The sequence below is a fragment of the Gymnogyps californianus genome, chromosome 2, assembly GCF_018139145.2.
Source record: "Gymnogyps californianus isolate 813 chromosome 2, ASM1813914v2, whole genome shotgun sequence".
Taxonomy (NCBI): Eukaryota; Metazoa; Chordata; class Aves; order Accipitriformes; family Cathartidae; genus Gymnogyps; species Gymnogyps californianus.
The window spans coordinates 57,042,874-57,065,179 of NC_059472.1; the positions used below are offsets into that span (position 1 = coordinate 57,042,874).

The following is a 22,306-nucleotide window of genomic DNA, read 5'->3' on the forward strand; positions in this document are numbered from 1 at the left end:
AATGCTTAATGTAGTAAAATTGTTATTTTATTAGCATCAGGCATATTAGGAAGCATAGGACTACAGCAAGACTATTTTCAGCAAAAGTAGATTTTTTCTATCAAAAAAACCCCAAAACCCAAGGAAAAGGATTAGTGGATTTTTGGCTTTTGAAATAGTGGAGTAGAAATACATTTGGGCAGCACTTTCATTTGGAAAATCAGAAGTGCAGCGTTGATTCAGCTAAGTTCCCAGCACTTGCAACAGAAAGATTACAGATAAAATGTTCAAGAGTCATAAGGATTCTTGAGTTACAAACTCAACTCCCAAAGTGACTCAGGCCCTTGAAAGATGCTATTTTGATGCTTTTGAACAGTTCAGAATGTTAAATTGTTTGATTTTTAATGGTTCCAGAATCCAAGAGTCCCCTTTTTTTAAAGAAAAGAGACTCTTCACAACTCTTTTGCCAAAATATGCCTAGGATCAAGCAGTCCTGATATCACTGCAAGTCTCTGTAAGACAGAGTCTCTAGTGAGGAAGTAGGACCACTGGCAAATGTATACTGACACTGCTGGTGCTCTGTTAGATCTGGAGATAAATCCAATTTGATCCCTCAGGCCCGACAACCCTAACTTAAAAAAAAAAAAAAAGAAGAAAAGAAAAAAAGTGGGGAACCTGCCTATTCATAAAGCATCTTGTAATTAATAACACTGATGTGTTTCTCGTCTACACACAGCTGAACTTGAGATTTATCATAGGCATGTCACACGATTAAGAGATTCATTATCTGCAAGCGCTCCGCAGGATAATGTTTGCACACCTCCAGGATGTTTGCACACCAGATCTGTTGGTGGGTGCCCAGGAGGCTGAACAGGAAGCAGGACTGTCATGCTTCCTGCGAGTAAGTGGCTTCCTGACCTTTAGCCTATCCATGCAGAGGATTAAAACACAGTGATCGTACAACTGTGCTTTACTTGTATAACAAACAACGTGATTTTCCTCTGGACTACCTGGTGTGATGTCCACCTTGGATTTTTAATTTTTGAATTCTCTCTAAGTTAGAGAATTTAGAATTCTCTAAATTCTAGAGAATCAACTATATTCCCTAAAGTCTAGTTTATTTATTTATGCCACTAACAATCAATTTTCACCCTGGTTCCACAATGTTTACTCTCGTGAGACATATCCTTGAAGTCTACTGAGCTGCTTATATAATTAAGGACTGTGTGTTCAGACATCTAGAAAAATCACATTGCTGCTTTCGATGTTGTTTAAAAAGAAGGTGTCAAAGTAGCTGCAATCTACCCAGAGGAAATACCTTTCTTGGCATATTACAGTGATGTACTCTCCAGAATAGCCATGATTACTATAATCATTTTAGGTAGAGATTGTTTATGTTACCATTAAGATAATTGCTTAAACAGAAAAATGGGGGATTAAAACCTAGAAAATTTCTTAAATCTGCTCAAAACAAATGAAGTTGTTTTAGTGAATGTTTACATATTTCATGATAGATAGTTTTATCACTTTTTTTAATAAGGACAGCTTTGAGAAAATCTGGTAAGTAAGGAAGCAATTACTAGTCTAAGTGTTTTTAGCCCTATGGTGACTATCTCCTGAAAAGCTTCTATAAAAAAGTCTCACTTGGTGAATCTCTCTTCACCGTCTCACAGGTGTGCAGCACAAAGGCTACAAACCCATGACTAGCAATATATCAAAAAATATTCTGTGACATGTTTGTTAACAACAAATGTGTTTATTTTGCAAAAGGTAGGATAGTATATTGCAAAACGTGTGCAAATGACATCTGTAAAAAGTCAGCTTTTCTTATAACTAGCTTAAGTTTAAAAGTTAGCTTAAGTTTAAAAAGTACACTAAAAGGACCATTGGGAGGGGAGGGGAGGGGAGGGGAGGGGAGGGGAGGGGAGGGGAGGGGAGGGGAGAGGAGAGGAGAGGAGAGGAGAGGAGAGGAGAGGAGAGGAGAGGAGAGGAGAGGAGAGGAGAGGAGAGGAGAGGAGAGGAGAGGAGAGGAGAGGAGAGGAGAGGAGAGGAGAGGAGAGGAGAGGAGAGGAGAGGAGAGGAGAGGAGAGGAGAGGAGAGGAGAGGAGAGGAGAGGAGAGGAGAGGAGAGAAGAGAAGAGAAGAGAAGAGAAGAGAAGAGAAGAGAAGAGAAGAGAAGAGAAGAGAAGAGAAGAGAAGAGAAGAGAAGAGAAGAGAAGAGAAGAGAAGAGAAGAGAAGAGAAGAGAAGAGAAGAGAAGAGACCTACAACGATCATCTAGTCCAACTGCCTGGCCACTTCAGGGCTGACCAAAAGTTAAAGCATCTTATTAAGGGCATTGTCCAAATGCTTCTGACAGGCTGACAGGCATTGACAGTCTTTGGGCATCAACCACCTCTCTAGGAAGCCTGTTCCAGTGTTTGACCACCCTCTTGGTAAAGAAATGCTTCCTAATGTCCAGTCTGAACCTCCCCTAATGCAGCTTTGAACCATTCCCACACGTCCTGTCACCGGACACCAGGGAGGAGTGATCAGCACCTCCCTCTCCACGTCCCTGCCTCAGGAAGCTGTAGAGAGCAAGGAGGTCGCCCCTCAGCCTCCTTTTCTCCAAACTAGACAAACCCAGAGCCCTCAGCCGCTCCTCACATGTCATGCCTTCCGGCCCTTTCACCAGCTTTGTTGCCCTCCGCTGGATGCACTCAAGAACCTTAGCATCCTTCTTAAATTGTGGGGCCCAGAACTGCACACACTGTTCAAGGTGAGGCCACGCCAACATGGAATACAGTGGGATAATCACCTGTTTTGACTGGCTGGTTATACTGTGTTTGATGCACCCCAGGATGCCGTTTGCCCTCTTGGCTGCCAGGGCACACTGCTGACTCATATTGAGCCTGCTGTCGACCAGCACCCCCAGATCCCTTTCTGCAGGGCAAATAACAGAATATAATCCATATCTTGGAATAAGCAGAAGATGAATCAAGTTCTAAGCAGGAGTCGCGGGAGTTAACTGTGACATATTGATGCTGTATTTGCCCCCGGAGAGTATGGTACTTGCTCATCCGACACAGAAAGTGATGGTGCAAATGTCCCTGCAGTGCTGGGGAAAAAATACAAAAAGAGCTACTTTAGGATAGATGGAGCCTCCCTGAAGGTCCTTCCATGCCGACAACCAAACCATCCTGAAACGGGAATGGCTGCCCAGCTTTATGGATACAGCCTAGAGCTGGAGTTAAAAGCGGAAATTCTTCATAAGCCACAGCTCTTAGGGCACCATGAAACACAAGTGGTAAATGGGATAATAGTCCAAAACGGGGGACTTATTAGTTCTGATCTCATTTCAGATTATGCTCGCTGTAGGGGCGAGGGCGGCTGTCCTGAAATTATTTCCTTCTCAGTGGGAGCAACAGGATTAGGTTACTTCACAGGCTACTACGGCATGTCCAATACAGGGTATTGTTTGTTAACAGGAAACCAGAAAAAGCTTTACTCACAGTAACTTGTGCCTGAGCACAATGGACTGACTACACACTGCTTTCAGCAACACTGGAAGAAAAGTGGACATTGGAATAAAATCTACACAGTTAAACTGGTTTAAAACTAGGTTTAATGTGTTTCTATTTCAGTATTTAATACTGACTAAAAGATTTCAACTGACACAGTATCAGGGAAAAAAAACCTTCCGTTTTCTTCATATCTTTTTAAACAATGTTTTTGTTCTTTGCAAATATAATCCAGTTTTGATTCTGGCTTTCTCTGTAACTCAGACTTTTATTTCAAAGTCTCACTTTTTGTCAGAGCAGCGAAGAAAACTCAATTTAAGATAGAACCTCAGGCATGCAGTATATATCAAATGAAACTGAAAACACATTTCTTCCCCATTTCCCACACTATAAACAACATGAATACTTCAGCACACACATGCACAAATTCCACAGTCCCGGCCACCACGAAGTAACAAAACTAGGGAAGCTTTGAAAATGAAATTAAAGCAACCTCAGTCCCCCCGTCTTCCCAGGACTCAGGACCCTGTGCTGCCCTTCACCTGGACACAAATGCATGTGCGTGGGAATGCCGTCCATTGCCCCTTGAGAAAAGAAGGGCAACGTTGCAGCTGGAAGGACACGAATAAGCCCTTCTGATGTGGTCCTCTGCCACCAGATCCTACCTATCAATTAGGTAACAGCCAGACAGAGAAATTACTAAACTGAGATATCACCCGGAAGACAACAATTCTGTTATAAGCAAGAAACTGCTCTTTTATTCACAGCCTCCCAAGGGAAGGTGGGGAATTGGTCCCATCTCCTCAGCTTCCTATGTTACATTTATCTGCCGTATTATTCAAAGAACAAACATAACTGTAATCACTGCAGAATAAATTCACATTCATTAACTCCTACAAAAGTACGATGGGCATCATATATTAAGACAAAGATGTGCCAAGAATGCTGAGGAAGGCTAGAAACTAACCCTTGTCAAATGTGAGGCCTGAATGGGCACAGCAATAGAAAGTATAAACGAAACATCGATTAATCTAATTTCTCTGATACGAAGCAATTAAAGGACGGTATGCTGTAAAAGAGAACCCTGCCAAAGTAAGGGGGCATGCCTGGGCGCTGAAAACTTAAGCACTTGCTTAAGTGCTTTGTGGGACAGGAGACCAAAACAGTCACATAGGCTACTATAGTTATTTTTTAAAAAATGGTGAAAGAGGTGCCTGGCAGGGCTTTCCCCACATCCCTCCAATTGCATCACTGCACCCATTTTTCCTTGTCTTCCCAGACTCAAATTATTCAATATTTGCAAAACACATTCAGACTGCACTGTTTCTTTTAAAATAACCTCTCAAGGATCGGACCCTGCAGCCTCTTGCAGCCCCTGGCTGAGGCAATGCTCCCAAAATGATGTCAATGGGAGCCTTGCCCAAGAAAGGGCTATAGGATTCAGCTGTATGTGAAGAAAGGGCTTGAAATTATGGAACATGGTATCAGGATAAGACTTACTTAATATTTCAAATATATATTTATTCTTTTTACTAAATCACTGAAGAGTGTGGGGAGGAGTGGGGGATGTCACTATAGAAAACCATATGGTACTTGGATTTCCATGCCAGAATTGTGCATAATAAATATTTATAGAATCCAGTGGTATTCTCTTCTTTCTGTTTATTCTTTACATGTCACCCAGAGAAACTCTGGCCAAGCACCAATCAAATATCCCAGCAAGTTACAAGCAATCTAAGCATGGGGGAAAGAGAGAAAACAGATCGCCAGTAGGCTCGTAATTAGCAACCTAGACCTGGAAGGAGGCGCTTGGGAAGTGCCTCTGATGTGTCTGGATTCCAGCGCTCACCGCATGTCACGAGTGGTTTCGGAAATTGAGTTCTCAGTCTCTGCAAGGGGTAGGGAAGATATACACAATATTTTTGGCTAGACTGAGCAGGGGCATGTGCGGAGCAGCTGCAAAAGCAGACAACCGTCTGCTCTCAGAGACCAACATAGGAACAAAAACGCATCTCTCAGCGATGACAGCTAACTTGCTCCTGGCGTCTACTGGGAAAGCTGTGTCTCCCTACCTGTGGCATGTGGGGCTGTTGAGTTTATTTTGCTTCAGACAAAAACAATGCAGATTGTCCTCCTTATCACCGTGGGACTAGAAGAGTAGTTGAAGGAGCTACTGAAATACATAGAAGATCTGGAATATATCTTAATAGGAGCCAATCTTCTTATCCGGGGTCTCGCCTTGACATAGCAATCTTTTGGTCTTTTCCTCTTTCCTTGACAGTCTTATTCCCTTCCCTGCTCCTACCTCCTTTCCCTTTCCTTTTCTTGAGGTGTGAGAGCTACCAATCCCCAACTACCATTTTATTCTTCAGAAATAGTAAAAGGATTTAAAAAAAGGCATAACAAGCCCACAAGTCAATACACAGTACTTTACTAACAGGAGCAGCTTTCACTGTCGTTCACCCTCAGCATCACTTTAGCCAGAATCTGGGGTGCTGCGTGTTACACTTTCTACATAGATGTTGCTGCTGTACAAATGGTGCAGACGTGTCATATTAGCATTATGTAGAGCAGAAGTCACATACTTTTGCATATATAAACACGTAACTTCAAATTAATAACAAATTTTTGCATACCAGAAAAATAACAATAATTTCAGAATCACTTTGAAGCTATGAACGAAACAGAAGTTGTATCTTCAATATGGAAAACTCAGGTTTTTATACGGATAATTACATTTTACTAAGAAATTGGTGCTCAGAAGTTCCTTTCTCTGTGTCACTGAAACAGCTATTTATTATGAAAAACATACTTATCGAATGCTGCCAAAAGCGTAATAACCACACATCTGTTATTCTTCAAATATATATTTTTTAAAACAGTTGGTATTTACTTAACATATAATAACAGTTATTAAATCATTCTTAAGTCTGTTTTGTGGAACCATAATGTAGAGCATTACACAGGAGAGAAACACCACGGGAACAAAAGTAAAAAGCGAATAGATGCGTTGTTAGTAGCTGAGTAGTTACTAGTCACATTAGAAATTACAACTCAGAGAAGAGTAATAAGAGGAAGACTGGAAGTCTGGAAACCCTGCAGGACAATGAGTTTTAAGAGGCCCAACACCATTCATTTAAAGTTTTAAAATTATTAGATCATTTCTAGATCAACAAATACCTAACAACAGAAGACATTTCTGTAATCACTATTGAATCTACTAGACAAGGACATAACCTCCATCATCTGGTAGCTCAAATTGGTGAAATTTAGATTTTTTAAAAAGTCTTTATTTTTGTTTTAATTTTCTGCAGTATGGAAGCGGCAGTTGCCCCAACGCTAGCCGTGGCTCTTTCCAGGCTCTGCACTGCAAGCCTCACCCCAGCCATGAGCTGGAAAGACCCTACAGACTGCGTTACAGGAGAAGACCAGCTCAATGACTGACCTGATCCTCTTCCCTTTTAAATTTTAACAGGCTTTGTGCATTAAGCTCTCTTTTTAATTGCCAGAGTAGCCAGGAAACAAGCACAGTCACTGTTAATTGTTCATAACTATTTCACTTGAGAGTTTGAGTGAGCCGTTTCCACTGGGTCCTGTGTGTGACTGAAAAAATCTTAAGCCAGTGAGATGAACAATGCCTTCTGAAACACATTTTTAGTCATATTTGGAACAAAGTAGAACACAGCTGGCTGCTTTCCAGACATTTTCATGAATATGTGGGTGTCATCTAAACACACACCAATAATGAACAGTAATCCCCAGGTTAACAGTGGCAAAAAAAAGTCATCCTATTTACCCACAAATCTACTTGCTTTGGCTTATTAAAGATTATTAAAGAAACCATGCAAGGTGACAGTTTGCTTGACATGCAGGTATCACACGTGCTCAGCATTTTAAACCATGTTTCTTGTAGGACAGCATAATACAAGCTAACATTTTTCATAATTCTCCAAATTTCTCCAAAATGTTCTGCAGAAAATGCAGTCAGGGACTGCAGTCAAGATCATCTTGGACAAAGGTGATGAATACTATAGTATGTTACAATCAGCTTATTTGTAATGTCTCAAAAAACAATCAATAACATAAAGACTTTCATTTAAATCTATCAAACCCACATATGCTCCATTTAATTGAAAAGCTCTTAACTCCAGTCATTTCCTGGATATACAGCTACTTTACTCAAGCTTCAGCATTTTTAATTTCTCTTGCACTGAAAAGCAGCATCCTCAGCTCACAAGTAATGCTTAGATAAAAGCCTCGCAGTCAGATCTCTTGGTGCCTCTGTGTTTTTCAGGATATGAAGACAACAGCAATGTAAACACCCTACTAATGCAGAATAAACATCATGTAACCACAAAGCAGTGATGACATAACCTGTATATTATCCGGGCTTAATTTTCTGCAATGTAAACTGAGCGTCCGCATCTCCTGTTCCTCAATCCACTCTAAAACAGCCTGTTAAGAGGAACATTTTACATGGATTTTCCAGTTTTTAAGCAAAGACATATTCCTCCTTAGGACATTACTTTGAATGTCTTTCCTTTTGTGTATCTAAAAATCTTGCTTCCTCATGAATAAGAATGTCCGTGCTCAAACAACATATTTAGATGCTATTGTTATTTCACAGCTGACTCAGGTGTGCCTAAGTCAACAGCTTGCAGAGAATACATTTTTAAATAGCAAAACATGTGCTGCTACTGCTTCTTTTCTTAGTGTTGACACACATAATACAAGAACAGTTGTACGGGATCAGACCTAACATAGATGTAGCCCACTATCCTGTCTCTATCGGTGGCCATAAAGGCATGACTACTGAAGAGAATAAGACTAGGGAAGGCACGTAGTGATACACTCCCAGAATAATCTCTCAGGTTTGAGAGACCTGCAGACCTGAGATTTCTACTTCTGTGACTGCAAGTTAAGTGCACTTCCTGCATCGAAGTGTTACGTATAGCAATGTGTATCCCTTTGTTACTCTGGAAACTATTCCTTAAGGTATAAGAAATACTGATCTTAAGCATACACAATACATATGATCATATACAATATGATATTAAGCAAATATTGCTATAAAGGAGTTAACACTGGACTTCATATATATGTTACTCATGGATCTGTTAGTCAACCAACTTGTTATTGCTGATATATTCACATCATACAAAAGCTTGTGTTAAAAATACAGGGAAGAAGATTATTACTTAAAAAAACCCAAACCTTAATTGTTCTACCTGTTTAAAGGACTTTATTTTTCTTGTTTTCTCTTTGCCTGTTCTCTGAAAAAGCTGATATGAGAACACGTTTTCTTCTATGATTATGGCAAGCCAAGTACATTCAAATCTTCACCTCATCCGTGCTAACTAACATGCTGCTTCAATTAAAGTTACTCCAGGATGACAATCAATCCTTCAGGGTGCAGAAGTGCCATCTGAAAGCCTTTCTTCTTTTCAAACTAGAACAGCAATAATGGGATCTGCACAGTAATCTCTTCTACATATTTGCCTCCTCTCAGGCAGGCTTCTCAGCTGTAATTCAGTCTAAGACTTCTCCATGTTTCATGTGGTACATACATTGCACATACACAGCTAGTGTGGGTTCTCCTTGTTGTTTTGAAATATCTCACAAGTTGGAAATTGCCACAAATAGAACTTCTAGTGAACTCAGCTTAAAAAAATTGACCATTTTCCATTGGCAGTTTCAAACCACAGACCCAAGGTATCAATTCATTGTGGCACTCCTCAAAACTACCTTTTTTTCCATTCTGATGGAGACAAACAGCACCAGCAGGTGCTAATTCGTAATCTTAGAAGAAGAATGGGGTGATGAAAGAACCAATATTTTACTGTAGTGCCCTTCAGACATGTATGATATCATGCTGAATGAAATGCTCATCAAGAAACCAAATTGGATGTAACTTGAGAAAAAAGCTCTACCAATTAAAAAGAACCCCTTGACGATATCAAACTTAGCAACTGAGAGTGTGTAATTTTCACTAATATCCAACTTTTTTTGCAGTGCTGTTAAAAACACTCTATCTCTAAATAGACAACATCCAGTAAGGTGTCACAGTTAAGGAATTTCTAGTCTGACTCTTGATTTGGCACTGGGTCTTCTCAAGTTGATGTTTATGAACCACAGCCCCTACCCTGATGCTGTAACAAAATGGAATCACAGTTTTCCCTTCAATCGATACTGTGCGTTATGCTATCTACATACGGATATAACAGAAACCACAGGTTAAGTAGTACACTTCACTTCATGTTTGTTAAAATTATTTAAAAAAACTTCTGAAAATTGCTAATATTAAAAATTCAAGACAGAAACATTTTAAAATTAATTTTGATCAGAAACGTATCCAGAACTACTAAATATTGACACTATGAAAGACTGCAATTTTCTACTCAGGTTGCCTATATTATTGGGGTATTTTTAAGCTTATAGGGCAGTAGGAAAGACATATTTTTATTTAGGGATCTTATTAAAGTCTTAAAATATTTCTGACTGGTGGGAAGCTATGAAATGAAAACGCTCATGTTTCCTTAGCTACAAAATGGTAAATATTCCATATCAGTCTGGATTTTCAAGTTGTGATAAAAACATATGGCAACAAAATGGCTTTTTTTGTTGTTGTTTAAAAATGTTTGGCCAAAGTCTTTACAGGAATGGCTCTACTGGTATCAAGAAATTTATAACAGAAATGAATTTGACCTCTATATATTATTTGGTGGAGGAACAGTGTTTTTATTGTTCTGTAATATTTTACTTATAAACTAACACAAGCCTGTAAAGCTACAAAGATAGCTCTGTCCCAATGAAAAGCTAATTTTCACCACGACAGATCTTTGTCATATTCAGAAGTGATTTCCTTTTCTGTTTCCTTTGAAGAACCAAAATAATATATACCAACGTAGTATTTATGGCTGTGAGAATAACAACAAAACATGATCTTTCCATGCACTCTGTGTCTACTATGTTGAAAGGAGCACTGTCTTTCAATTTTTGCAAACGTAATGTCTAACATGGAAATCTAATATATTTAGCTGAACAAGTAAACCAGGCTGACCCTGTGCATACTCACTCAGGATCATAACATAGATGCTTTCAAAATCACCTTCTACAGAAAGAGAATTACTAATCATTAGGACACTAGCATCTCCTTAGACACTTCAAACAGATATTATTATAGAGAGATGGGTGACCACCTTTCAGAGGCCACAAGTCTGTGGTACAACTCCTGAAGACCTGGAAGCTATTTAGAGATAGCCTTAATCCTTCCCCCACGTGCCACATTTCTAGATGGAGATCAGGGAAAGTCAAGTATTTAGAAATTTATTTCTTCAAGTAGTGTTAGTTAAGCAGACTCCTCCTATAAAAGGATGACGTAGAAAAAAACTTTTGATCTATTGCTGCCAAGATCTGAGAATCTTAATTACAGGTAGAAGTTAGGGTGACTAAACTTAAGCATCAGTCTTGTAACAAAACCTTGTTTTGTTGTAATAAAAACTTTATGCAAGGTAAAGGTCAGCAGAAAAATGCAGCTTGCTTTCTGTTTGTGAGAAAGGAAGCAAATAATTATTTTTCTGTTTCATATGATTTGTATGGCTATTTATTGACTTCAGAAAGGCCTGATTGTCTGTAGTGTTTGCTGAGATGCCCCAGGCAGCATGCACAGTAAGCAATCATGCAACATGGAGAAGAGAAATCCCTTCTTGCCTGGTCAACAGCGACCCAAGCACATTGGTGTACAACTGCAAGCCACTCCATTGAGGGAAAACAGCAAAACTTCACTCAAGTGGAGAGCAGATTCTTCTGCTTACCATTTGTAGAATAAACACGAGATTGACCATCTGAATCTCAACATCAGATCACTCTACTGGGCTTGGCCTAGTTTAATTTCCAAGAGAGACATATGTTTCTGGTATGATGAACCTGTGGTTAAGTTTGGCTGCAAGAAGTTCTTGCACTTGAGGAATGCTGAATTCTGAACTTTCCTCTGATGCTAAATAGCTCTCTGCCAGCTTTGGTCCTCTTTCAACTTCATTTACTTTTGTCAACTAATATGTCACAGGTTAGAAGTTTCATGGAAAAAATAATATGAGCGAGCGCAATATTTTCATTCATAACTAAGACTTCTGCCCAAATAGTGTGTCACCTTTTTTAATACTAGCACGCTACGTAGTCACCAGCAAAAAACATTATGAGCCAAGTTCATATGGTGAATAAGTTGCTTCAGATCGACTGGGGAAAGAGAAGAGGACGTAAACAGAAAAGCTGAACATATATGTGCATGACACTGCATAACTTCCTCTCTAAATTTGTGGTCATAGATACATTCAATCAGCTAAAATAAATAATTCTGCAAACTTGCCCATGCAGTTTTTCTTCCTTTTCTTTTTGCACTGGTAAGGAAACAAATTTATGGCTTACCTTTCAAAACCAATCTGCCGTAATGTTTTCTCCCATGTTGAACCTATACAAAGAGGAGAAAAAACAAACACCCTCAGTAAAGAACCTTTATTGTATGAACACTCTTACTCTTTGCCTTTCCTTGGGCAGATGGCATCTGTATAGTAAGGTGATTCTTCCACCCATACAGAAGTACTTGTAAATAACGTCTGTTTTCCCCAGAGTGAAGAACTGCTAAGAGAGGCTACCACCAGGTGACATAACTGTGCGGAGTGGTATCAGCCTATATAACTCCTTTACATTGCAAAGCAGCCCGTCACTGCTACAGTTCACTGCAATTCCAAGGGTGGTCTCCTCTCCTAGAGCAATGTGATCTGTACATGACTCCTGAAAGCGCTGAGCTGGCATCTCACATCACGCACTCTTCACATTTCAGCTTTTCATTTTACTGTAGTGTTCGCCTGATTCTTGCTGAAAGCTTTACAGCTCCTTCTGAAATCCAGCCCTTTTATTTTTAAGCAAAAGCATGAAGATGTATTTCTGCTTTATTGTTTAACCCTTCATACCCATACAAACAGCTGCAAAGGACTCTTTCTCAAAGCGACCAAGGACTCAGCCCCACAAACTACTCAAATGGGCAGACTCATCCAAAGAATTGCCCTCAGTATTTCTGATGCACTTAATACAACTTTTACCTAGATTTTCTCAAAAATACCCCTTCCTCACTGCAAGCATTAGGTGATCAGTTTTCAGCTCTTGGTAGTTCTTTGCTTATTGCCAGTCTCTTTCTTGCTACCATTATGTGGTCATTATAAATACAGTCTACTAAGAGCACAAATATCTTGTCATGCAGGTCTGCAAGGCAAATATGTAGGAAGACATGAAGCTGGGTCATCATTTGCTCTCTTTTTACACTCCCGTGGGAAATGTAACAGGACTGCATGCAATGTAAGCAACTACAGTTCTTTTTGAATGCTTCATTGTACTTAAACTGAAATCAGAGAAGTGACAATAACTCCTGTTGCTGATGCAGTCCGTCACCTAAAAGGAAATATAAATTAGGAACAAACAGATTCCCTGTGAGTGACATTTAGTAGCACCAGAGAAGCTCAGAGACAAGCAGAAATGTTGCCGAGAAGTACTGAGAAAGAGCGGAAAGACATGAAGGAAAGCAACTTTGTCTGATTTAAATCTGGAGAATTTCAGGATTAAATGCATATTGTGCAGCGAGTGCCCATACAAAGACTATAACAAAATCACGGATTAGATTTTTTCCACTGACAATCCAAGTCCTACTTGCCAAATTAGTATGGGAAAAGTGGTGACACAATATTATCAGCCAGAAAAGCTTCTGCAGATGTATCTCTTACCATCATTACCTTTCCATTCTGTTAAAGGTATCAGCTCAGAAATCAATGACCTGCCGTGTTTGTAGTATGGTATTTATCTCTAATCTGCATATATTAAATATTTGAATAAGACCTAGTAGATGCTTTTCATCTTTGAATTCAGGACACTTACTGCCTATCTAGATAAGAATCTAAAAACTCAACTTCTAAGAAGTTTTGGGTTTGAGGGTTTGGTTTTTTGTTTTGTTTTTTTAAACCTAGCAACAGAATTCTTTCTACTCAATTGACTAAACTTTCCAGTTTAGCTCAAGGAGAACGTGGTAAATTTCTAAAGTAATGATACAATTTTTCTGTACAATATTATCTAGTATCTGTCTGGTTTGCAAATCACAGACTGAGCAAATAAAAACTGAAACTTCCTTATAGGCCTATGTTGTGCAAGGCTTCCTCCACAGTTCCTAACTGGACAGCCAAAGAATGAAGTTAACATGGGCCTGCAGTAAATAAATTCCTTGTATTAATCTCTGTTTTTTAGAAAGAGGAAAAGAAACTACATTAAAGTATATGCTCCTAAAATCAATCAAAGTCCGACATTTCCCTCCATACAGGAAGGATTTGGGTTGGCTAAGGGGTAGGTTCACCGCCATTTCCAAACGTGGTCAGTATACCACATTATGCTCTTCTGGAACACCTTCTTCATTCAACTTCTCACCGCCAGTCGCTTCAAACTTCAGTCACAAACATATTTTCAGCGAAAGGCTCTAAAAACCTTTTCTAGTGATACTTTAGGGCAATGGACACAAAGCTTTTCTGTTCAGGACTGTTACAGCTAGAGCCACAGCCAGTGATCAATGTAAAAACACTTTTAATTGTCCCCATTCAGTCCAAAGCAGGCAGGGATTTCAGGCCCATATCAAGCAGAGCACACAGCAATAACAGGCTTCAAAACTGAAGTGGAGAAAGCTCTACCTTTACTTTATGGAAAAAAATGAGTCCAATTCTGCTCTGGAATAACTGAACAATGCACATTGTTTGATCAGCACAGGGAGCTTCTACTGTGGCACCTGTATTTGCTTGAGGTGAGGCAAGACTTCTGCCTGCACAACTACCTACATACAATATCTTTCATCAACACTAAGTGCACATTTTATAAAAGGAAGTCCTCTAAATATATCTTTAAAGCAGGACAACAAACATTCTCACACACATTTATTTCAAATAAACATGAAAACTAAAAATCATGTGTAGCACAATAAACTGTCAGCATTTCATTGCAATAAATAAAGAACCACTCCATTAACATCTTTTATTATGAGTTATCCCCCAAACCCACCACCTTCTGCATGCCCCTGGAGTATATCTAGTTTCACGTAGCACTGATGAATCAAGTCATTGTTAAAAAGATGACTGTGCCACTCCACAGGTAAGTGCAGGGCAGACGCAAGCAATTCTCCATATAGTTTATGCAATCCTGCTGGCTCTGAAAGAGTATTCAACAGTTTTTGAAGTTTGAAGATTTGAAGAGTGTTGAAGAAAAGAAATCTCAACAGTACGTCTTAAAGCACAGACTAGTACTGGCATCTTTAGTCAGTGTTCCTATGCTTTCCACTGTTGTGTATACTAGTTGCATGAATTTTTCACCCCATGATTGGCTACACTTCAGTTGTATGATATATAGAGAGTCCTATGGGGGGGAGAGGGGGGCAGAGAGAGAAAGGGAAAAAAACAAAAGAGAAAAGGGAATTGGGTCTCTACTGGTTTGAAATAATCTTTTGGCTACAGCTGGCTAGCAGAACACTCTTTGAAATGCATGTGACTCCTCTGAAGCAAAGCCTGCCAAGAACACAACTAACATTTCATATTAAAAAAATATACATCTTTTTTATGGAGTCTTATTTTAAAATGTTTATGATCTAAACATTCTGTTTCAAGATTTGCCAATTCCATTCTCAATAGTATCAACTTCTACACTGCACTAACAGGCAAAAGTAAATACCCTGAGGTAACAGCAGTACTAAGAAGAATAACGCTATTAAAAGTCTAGAAAACTTATTATTTGATTTAAACCTTACCCGGTGCTTCCAAAACATTAAACAAGATTTAAGTCACGTAACTCTCATTAAAATCAAAACAGGAGTTTTTCACGAATTAAAGACTTGATCCTGCTCCCAAAGAAATCAGTAGGAATTTGGCTATTCAATTCAGTCTTTCTCTCTGCTGGGACTGTGGAAAACATTCACCTGTTGACTTTCAAAATCAATCCACTGCTACACTTCGGTTGCTAAGTTAATTTAGCTTCTCTTTGCTTTCTGTTTTTTACCACCATGTCAAAAATACCAAAACTGTTTATAAGAATGCCTTAATCTGGTACGCATGTAATTAAGCTTTTGTTCCAAATATTTGCTCCTGAGTGCCTGACCATTCCCATCTGTTCCAAAGATTCTGTTTCACATTAACAGCGCTAGCTTTAAAATTCTTCAAAAAGATGAAGCATAATGTACTTCCAGAATTACTGCTCACATTTAATAGGAACAATGGTAAAATGCACATCATGCTCACATATGCACTCAATGAAATCCTAGCATAAGAATGAGAGTATAAGAACATGAGATTTAATAAGATAAAATTAAAAACATCTTTCTGAAATGAAAAGTTGTGTTCTTTGACAGGTAGGCTTTTATTTATGTGGCAGTTTCCGTATTTGGTTTGGTTACAACTCTCTGCTTACTATGAACTTACTATGCATGAGAGGACTCATAATCTACTGCTAGGCTGCTCACCTTTACAAACCATGAAGTTGCCTAGCTGCTGAAGTGCAATGGTAGGCTTAGGAAAAACACAGAATAACATATTCATAGAATCATAGAACACCAGGTTGGAAGGGACCTCAAGGATCATCTGGTCCAACCTTTCTTGGCAAAAGCATGGTATAGACAAGATGGCCCAGCACCCTGTCCAGATGAATCTTAAGTGTCCAATGTTGGGGAAAAATATTGGATAAGTGTTTTTTAGCCATTCATGGAGGTTGCACAACTATTCACTTCGAGCCATATCATGCCCTATCTGCCAGTACAGCAGAGGTCTGTAGTTGTTTAGGGAGAAGTCTGGCATGCACTGTAAATGAACAGCAAAAACACATGCTTCCTATACCACCCCCATGCAGGCATGCACAAAGGTCCTATGGATCCTGTGGTCCCTATGACCATGTGCAGTGATTACCCACAGCCCTGCTACCTTCTCACTTCTCCAGAGTTAGTGGCTACTTTAAGAACTACGTGCCTGTGTAGTACATCAACTCAAAGGTAAAAAAAATTTTTGGAGCCTGTCAATGGGGTATCACAGAGAGTCACCCAGGCTCTCTGAAGGAACTAGCAAGGTACCAGGCATAGCACAGTCACACTTGGCTCATAAGAGTTACATGCAGGCGTGACCTACATAACCTTGTTATGATACGTCAGAAACAGGTAGATATTCTTGGAATAGTAACTGCATTGATCTTTTCTCTAACATTTTGAAGGAAAAGAGTTTCAGAGGAACTGCTGATTTTTTACTGGTCAGAATATTCCTACCAATTTCAAAATTTTGATCTGAGGCCTGTGACACTTACTAGTATTCTCCAAACCAGGGGAAAAAAAAAAACAACACCCCAAAACTTTCACATATTCAAGAGATACAAAACAGTGATACAGAATACTCCAGAAAGGGAAAGAAACACTTTGCTAAACCTTTCCATTGCAGGTGCCACTTCTCAACTCGGTTTCTCAAACAACTTAGCAGAGAACAGGGCAGAAGTTCACAGAGTCTAGCCCAGCTGGACTAGTCGGGGACCCGAATATCTGAATCCACACCTAAAAACTCTCAACAAACTGGATGAACACACTGGCTTGTCCTGCTAGAGCTTCTCTTTCAGTAGAGACACTGTACCATATAAACCATTTGAGGTTTCGCAGTCTATTTTCAGTGGATTGGGGAACATTGCTCTGCTGTATATTCTCCTTCATCACCTTAGTACTTACTAACCAGTTACCAACCAGTACTACTAACTAGCTGAAATGTACACAACTGCAACTGATAAATCTGCCATGTTTGGTACATGTTGGTTTCAGCAGCTTCATATATTATTAACAGTCCTTCCAGTTGCTTGTTCCCAGCAGCAAACGTCTATCTTCTCCCAAACAAAAAATAAATAAATTATGTTTTCTCAGAAATCCTACTTTTTCGCTTTTTAATCAATATAGAACGACTGGTTTTATGAAACAGACTCGTAGTTTTGACTACAGAAATGCATGTGGCATAGGAAAGAACTTTTTCTTACTTGCTCCACAGTACCATAGAGATATTATTAGCACTTACTTACCTGTACATTGGCTATCCAATAGCTAGTTACATACAATGCGCCTCTTACAGAAATGATCATTTCTCTCATGTGAACTGGCATCAGACAACACTACCTTGGCATTTAGCATCTATCTGTCCATTTTGAGAAATAAATCTCTCTTACACTTCCTCTTCCTTTGATTCAAACTACCTAGGCTGCATCCTGCACTCATCACTTTGTAATTTGATCACCACAGTATATCATCCGGGATAATGACATGACTTTCTTTTAAAATGAGGTCTCTTAATATGGCATATGACTACTCTGCTGTGTCCATGCTGTTGCTTTAGTTCAGATCAGGAGAGTATTTCTCGAGCAAATCTCTTACCATGCTTTGGTTTGCATGACAGAGTGATCTCCGAGTGCACAAACTGGATTTCTTTCACATCAAACTAAATCGCACCCCAAGGACACAACTGCTGTGTTTCAACCACTAATGGGCATTCGGTTTGCATGACCAGACCAGAGCTAATCCACTGTAAACCCCACTTAAAACATGTATCCTGTGGCGGCCAGGGACTCTGCACTAACTGCTTCACTCCTATCATGCTGTGCTGCTTGCTAAGGCAGATGCAGCTCACCCTACCACTCCCAGTCCCAATCCTGGAGTGCCCCCAGAAAAGTTAAAAGCTTCCAGTTACAGTCACCTCGAGGGATGAAGGGGCAGGTCAGGGTGCTCACCCTTAGGATTGTTTTCTGGTCTGTATCCCATCCGCTACAGTGAGCAGGAGCCTTTCTACCGCCCTGATGTACAAGCAGGGTTGGACTGGATGCTCAGCACAGCCACACTCCCCACAAAACCCCAGGGAGCCAGTTCTGTAAGGCACAACAGCAGATTATTTCATTTTTGAAACAACTTCTCAAGGAGAAGGAATAAGGGAAAATCTGGGCTGTTATGGTGTGCTGTGCATACTGAAGAGACTAAAACCACCAGTAAAATAGAAGTGGAGGGCCAGTGGTCTAGGATTCTGGCTAGATGAAGAAAGTGATTACTGAATACATACCAAGAAAGAGGTCATACCAAGAACAAAGACCAGACGTTGCAAGTCTTTACTTGCCTTCCACTCATACCAGCTTTCAACAGATTTTTGACTGAAAAAGAGTACAAATTTGATCCCTACACGATAATGTCATGGGAAGGATTTATTGTGTATTTTCTCCTGTGAGGAAAATATTAAATTATTATCATGAGATACAAAAATTGCTTTCCTATGAAAAAAGAAATCTTGACTCATTCCATGTTAACCGGAAAACTAATCATCATCAAAAACACTACTTCTCCTCTATGGAGATTTTAATGAGTGGGAACTTTTACTAACAAAATGAGCAGACTAGGAATATAGAGCAAAGTGCTATAGTACTGACACTATGTTTGTGTGTGTGCACAGAGATGCACGTTGCTTTAAAACGAGTATTAAGAAGACAACAGCAATGGTAAAGCGATTAATGGCTGTATCTGTCAGTCACCTCTTCCAGTCTGCAGCTTCCCTGGGAGCTCTGGGAGCCCAGAAGGGTCAGCAAAACTCGCACAGATAAGTGGGGATCCTAAAAGCAGCTGCTCCACAGGCCTAACCCATATTCTTTGCTTTGATCTTGATTAGCACCAGAATTGGAGGGCTGGGGGAGGATTGTTTTTAAAATTGATCATTTAACTTAAGGTAGATAACATGATGTGAAATACTCCCTAGTGCACCTGGGACATAAGCGATCCAGCATCTCGTTGCTCACCGGTCAGACCGTGCCAAATGGAGGCAGGGACAGATCCCAGCTCACTTTGTGTGATGGTAAGACCAGGGTCTCTGAGCCTGATCCAAAGTCTATAGAAATAACTGGAAAGATTTGCATTGTCTGAAATGGAAGCAAACAGCAATAAGGAAGAGTAAAAAAATAATCTGTTTTTCAGTAATGTAAACAACAGCTATTATTTCTACCCCAGTAATAAACTACTGAGGTGCAGTGTTCTGTGGATAATTCATTTGGGGAGAATGGGAGCAGAGGAAGAAAAAGTTCCAGAATTTAAAACATTAAATGGGACACAGCTTGTTTAAAATGTGAAGTTTATGTATTTTTATATAAGAATCACACACACCATTTTATGCGTGAAGATGACTCACTAATTAAACAGCAAGTTGAGATGTGTGGAAGAAACAATAACTTGGGAAAAGAAAATTTGGGAAAGTACTTTCTACATTTGTTCTTCCATGCCAGATTTGTTTAAAATGATACACAGGTAATAAAGCCTATTTAAATTGGCTGAATTGCTTCACCTTTTTTTTAATCAGCTTTTTCACAAGGATGACAGGTTCCATAGTTTTTATAAGAATAATGACTTCTTTTGTCTGCTTAGATATAGTATATTAAAAACACTTATAGGCAATCTTCCCCTGCAACACACACATGCTTAAAACCACTCTTATTTCAACCTCATTTCATTTACAATTTGTTTCCTGAACAAGGCAGCAAAACAGCAAAACCCACAGCACTAGAAAATCCTTGGGGAATGTGTTTCAGATGAAACCTGAGATAGCTAGTTAATGGAAAGCTTTTTGTTGTTGTTTTTGTTTAATCTATTATTTATCTATTTGATTGCTGTAATGGTTGGTTGATGCTTTTTAACCCAAATTTCCAAGGATACTGGAGATTTGAATTCATTCTGGTGTCTTTTACTTTTGTTTTTTAAAAAGCCCTGCTCTCCTTTCCCCATGACAGTAGACCACTGCAAAAAAGGACAAGGAAAAGGACTTTGCACACTGTGCAAAGCAGACCTTTGTAGGTCACCAGCACAGAATCACACTGCAGGAGTAACGTGGGAAAGAATCAGATGGTCCACAGATATAACCAATCTCTTACTCTTTTTTACAGCAGAAAAGGGTGTCAGGGGTCTGAGGAGCAGCCGCGAAGGAAGGTGACATTTCCTGCCATTGCCATGGGGGATGTCAAGCTCAAGTCAGAGGGTCACTGAGCTTAAGAGCATCAAAGTTCTGCTCCAGACCTTCTGAAAGGAGGCCAAATAATAACTAAATGGGCCCTTTTTCAAATATGGAAGACTGGCTTTGCTTTGGTTTTCAAAGTAAAAGAACTTAAAGAAAACTTGTAGAAAGTTTTATTTTTCATAAACCTGAAGAAAATGAGATTTTTCTTCATTTTTGTTGGCAGAGAAATTCTCTCCTCTCCCACCCCAACCAACACTGCTCTGTCTGCTAAATAGTATCTTAGAGGCAAGGTTTTCACTTCAGAGCGTAATTGACGGGCATCCTTCCAATTTCTAGAGCTACTCTCTGCTTAGTTTCATTGTAACACAATATACTGTTATGAATAATAATGTCGACCTAGTTTCCTGCAGTGATGAATGTGTGCCGTGTGCCAGCGCAAGGAATTTGCTTTTCATTGTCTCATTTTCTCTTTTTGTCTCATCAGGAGAGGCGGGCAAACGTTTCCTCCCGAATTCTGCAACGTAGACATATGGGAAAGGGAAGATAAATAACATGTCTTCAGTAGCCCACCCATATACAAGAAATTATGAATGTGAGAAATAAGGATAGGAAACTAGGAAATCTTGCACAGAAACGGGAGGAACATTAAGATGACAGAAAACCAGCATTCCAGTGGTGGTATCTTTGACTCCGCTAACATTTTGTAATGCATGCCTTTTCTCTGAAGTTGCTTTTTTTTTACATAGCTTTTTCTAAAGATAATAAAGAACCATTTCATTCACATTATTTCCCTCACAGATTAAGGAAACACTCACGTAGTATGACAAAGACAGCAACTCATTGTTGGTAGGCCTGAGGACCTGCCCATATTAAAATTTTTCAGAAAAAAAACCCCAAATTATTTCAGTGGCTAAAATGACACTAGATACAAAGAGCTGAAGTGACGTGTGAAGGATGATATCCAGAATAAACTTCAGAAAACTAGCTTGAGATGTGTACAACCTCAGCACACCACCTTCCACAGAAGCAAAAAACAGCACTTTCAAACTCTCCTGTTTGCATGCCATTCAGAGAAGGCAGCAGTGACTGCACCAGGCAGCAAGACATTTGGGGCATGAAAGCTGACTCACTCCCAGAGATCTCTTCAGAATAGAAATCTGGATGGAAGAAAGTGCTCCTCTGGGCAGTAGTGTGAAGCGGGCACGCAGACTCAAACAGTCAGGGAGAAGGAAACGCTTCCAACAGATGTTATTTTTCCTCCCTAGCAAATATAAAGATGCCTTATCTAGGTCAGCTGACAAGTATAAACATGTATGCACTGAACAAAGGGTTTCTTTTGTTTTCATTTTCTGTGTCTTTGCAGAGCTCACAATTCTGTGATTTCACTCAAATTTTCCCAAAGCTCTAGTCTGTGAGAACAGAAAGGGCAAAGCTCTTCCACCTTCCAGCTCCCGTTCCTCTCGATCAAGAGACAGACGACTGTGTAGCTATTCAGCTGTTCAGGGAAAACGGAACAGGCAAAAGAATTGGGGAAAACAGAAGGCAGTGGGATGCCAGTCGCAGAGTCAGCCCAATTCTTCACTTTTAGACATGGGTGTTTCTAAAACACTGCTGCCACTCCCTGGGAGAGGAGCCCATATGGACAATGGGGTGGCGAGGAGGAGTTTGGGCAACTCAAACTGGTGAGACGCACCAACTGCAGAGAGACTCCCTCCCCCCACCCACACGCATCTCTCCCTCCCAACTCACGAGCACATAGATTTAGG

At 39.8% G+C, this 22,306-nt stretch overlaps 1 protein-coding gene across 1 annotated transcript in view; it reads right to left on the reverse strand.

The window, feature by feature from the left end:
- PIEZO2 (piezo type mechanosensitive ion channel component 2) overlaps nucleotides 1-22,306 on the reverse strand; it is a 318,116-nt gene that overhangs the window by 155,196 nt on the left and 140,614 nt on the right. The window contains exon 4 of the mRNA XM_050891534.1: nucleotides 11,902-11,944. Within this exon, the coding sequence (XP_050747491.1) occupies nucleotides 11,902-11,944 (43 nt within the window). The remainder of the gene's footprint in view (nucleotides 1-11,901; nucleotides 11,945-22,306) is intronic.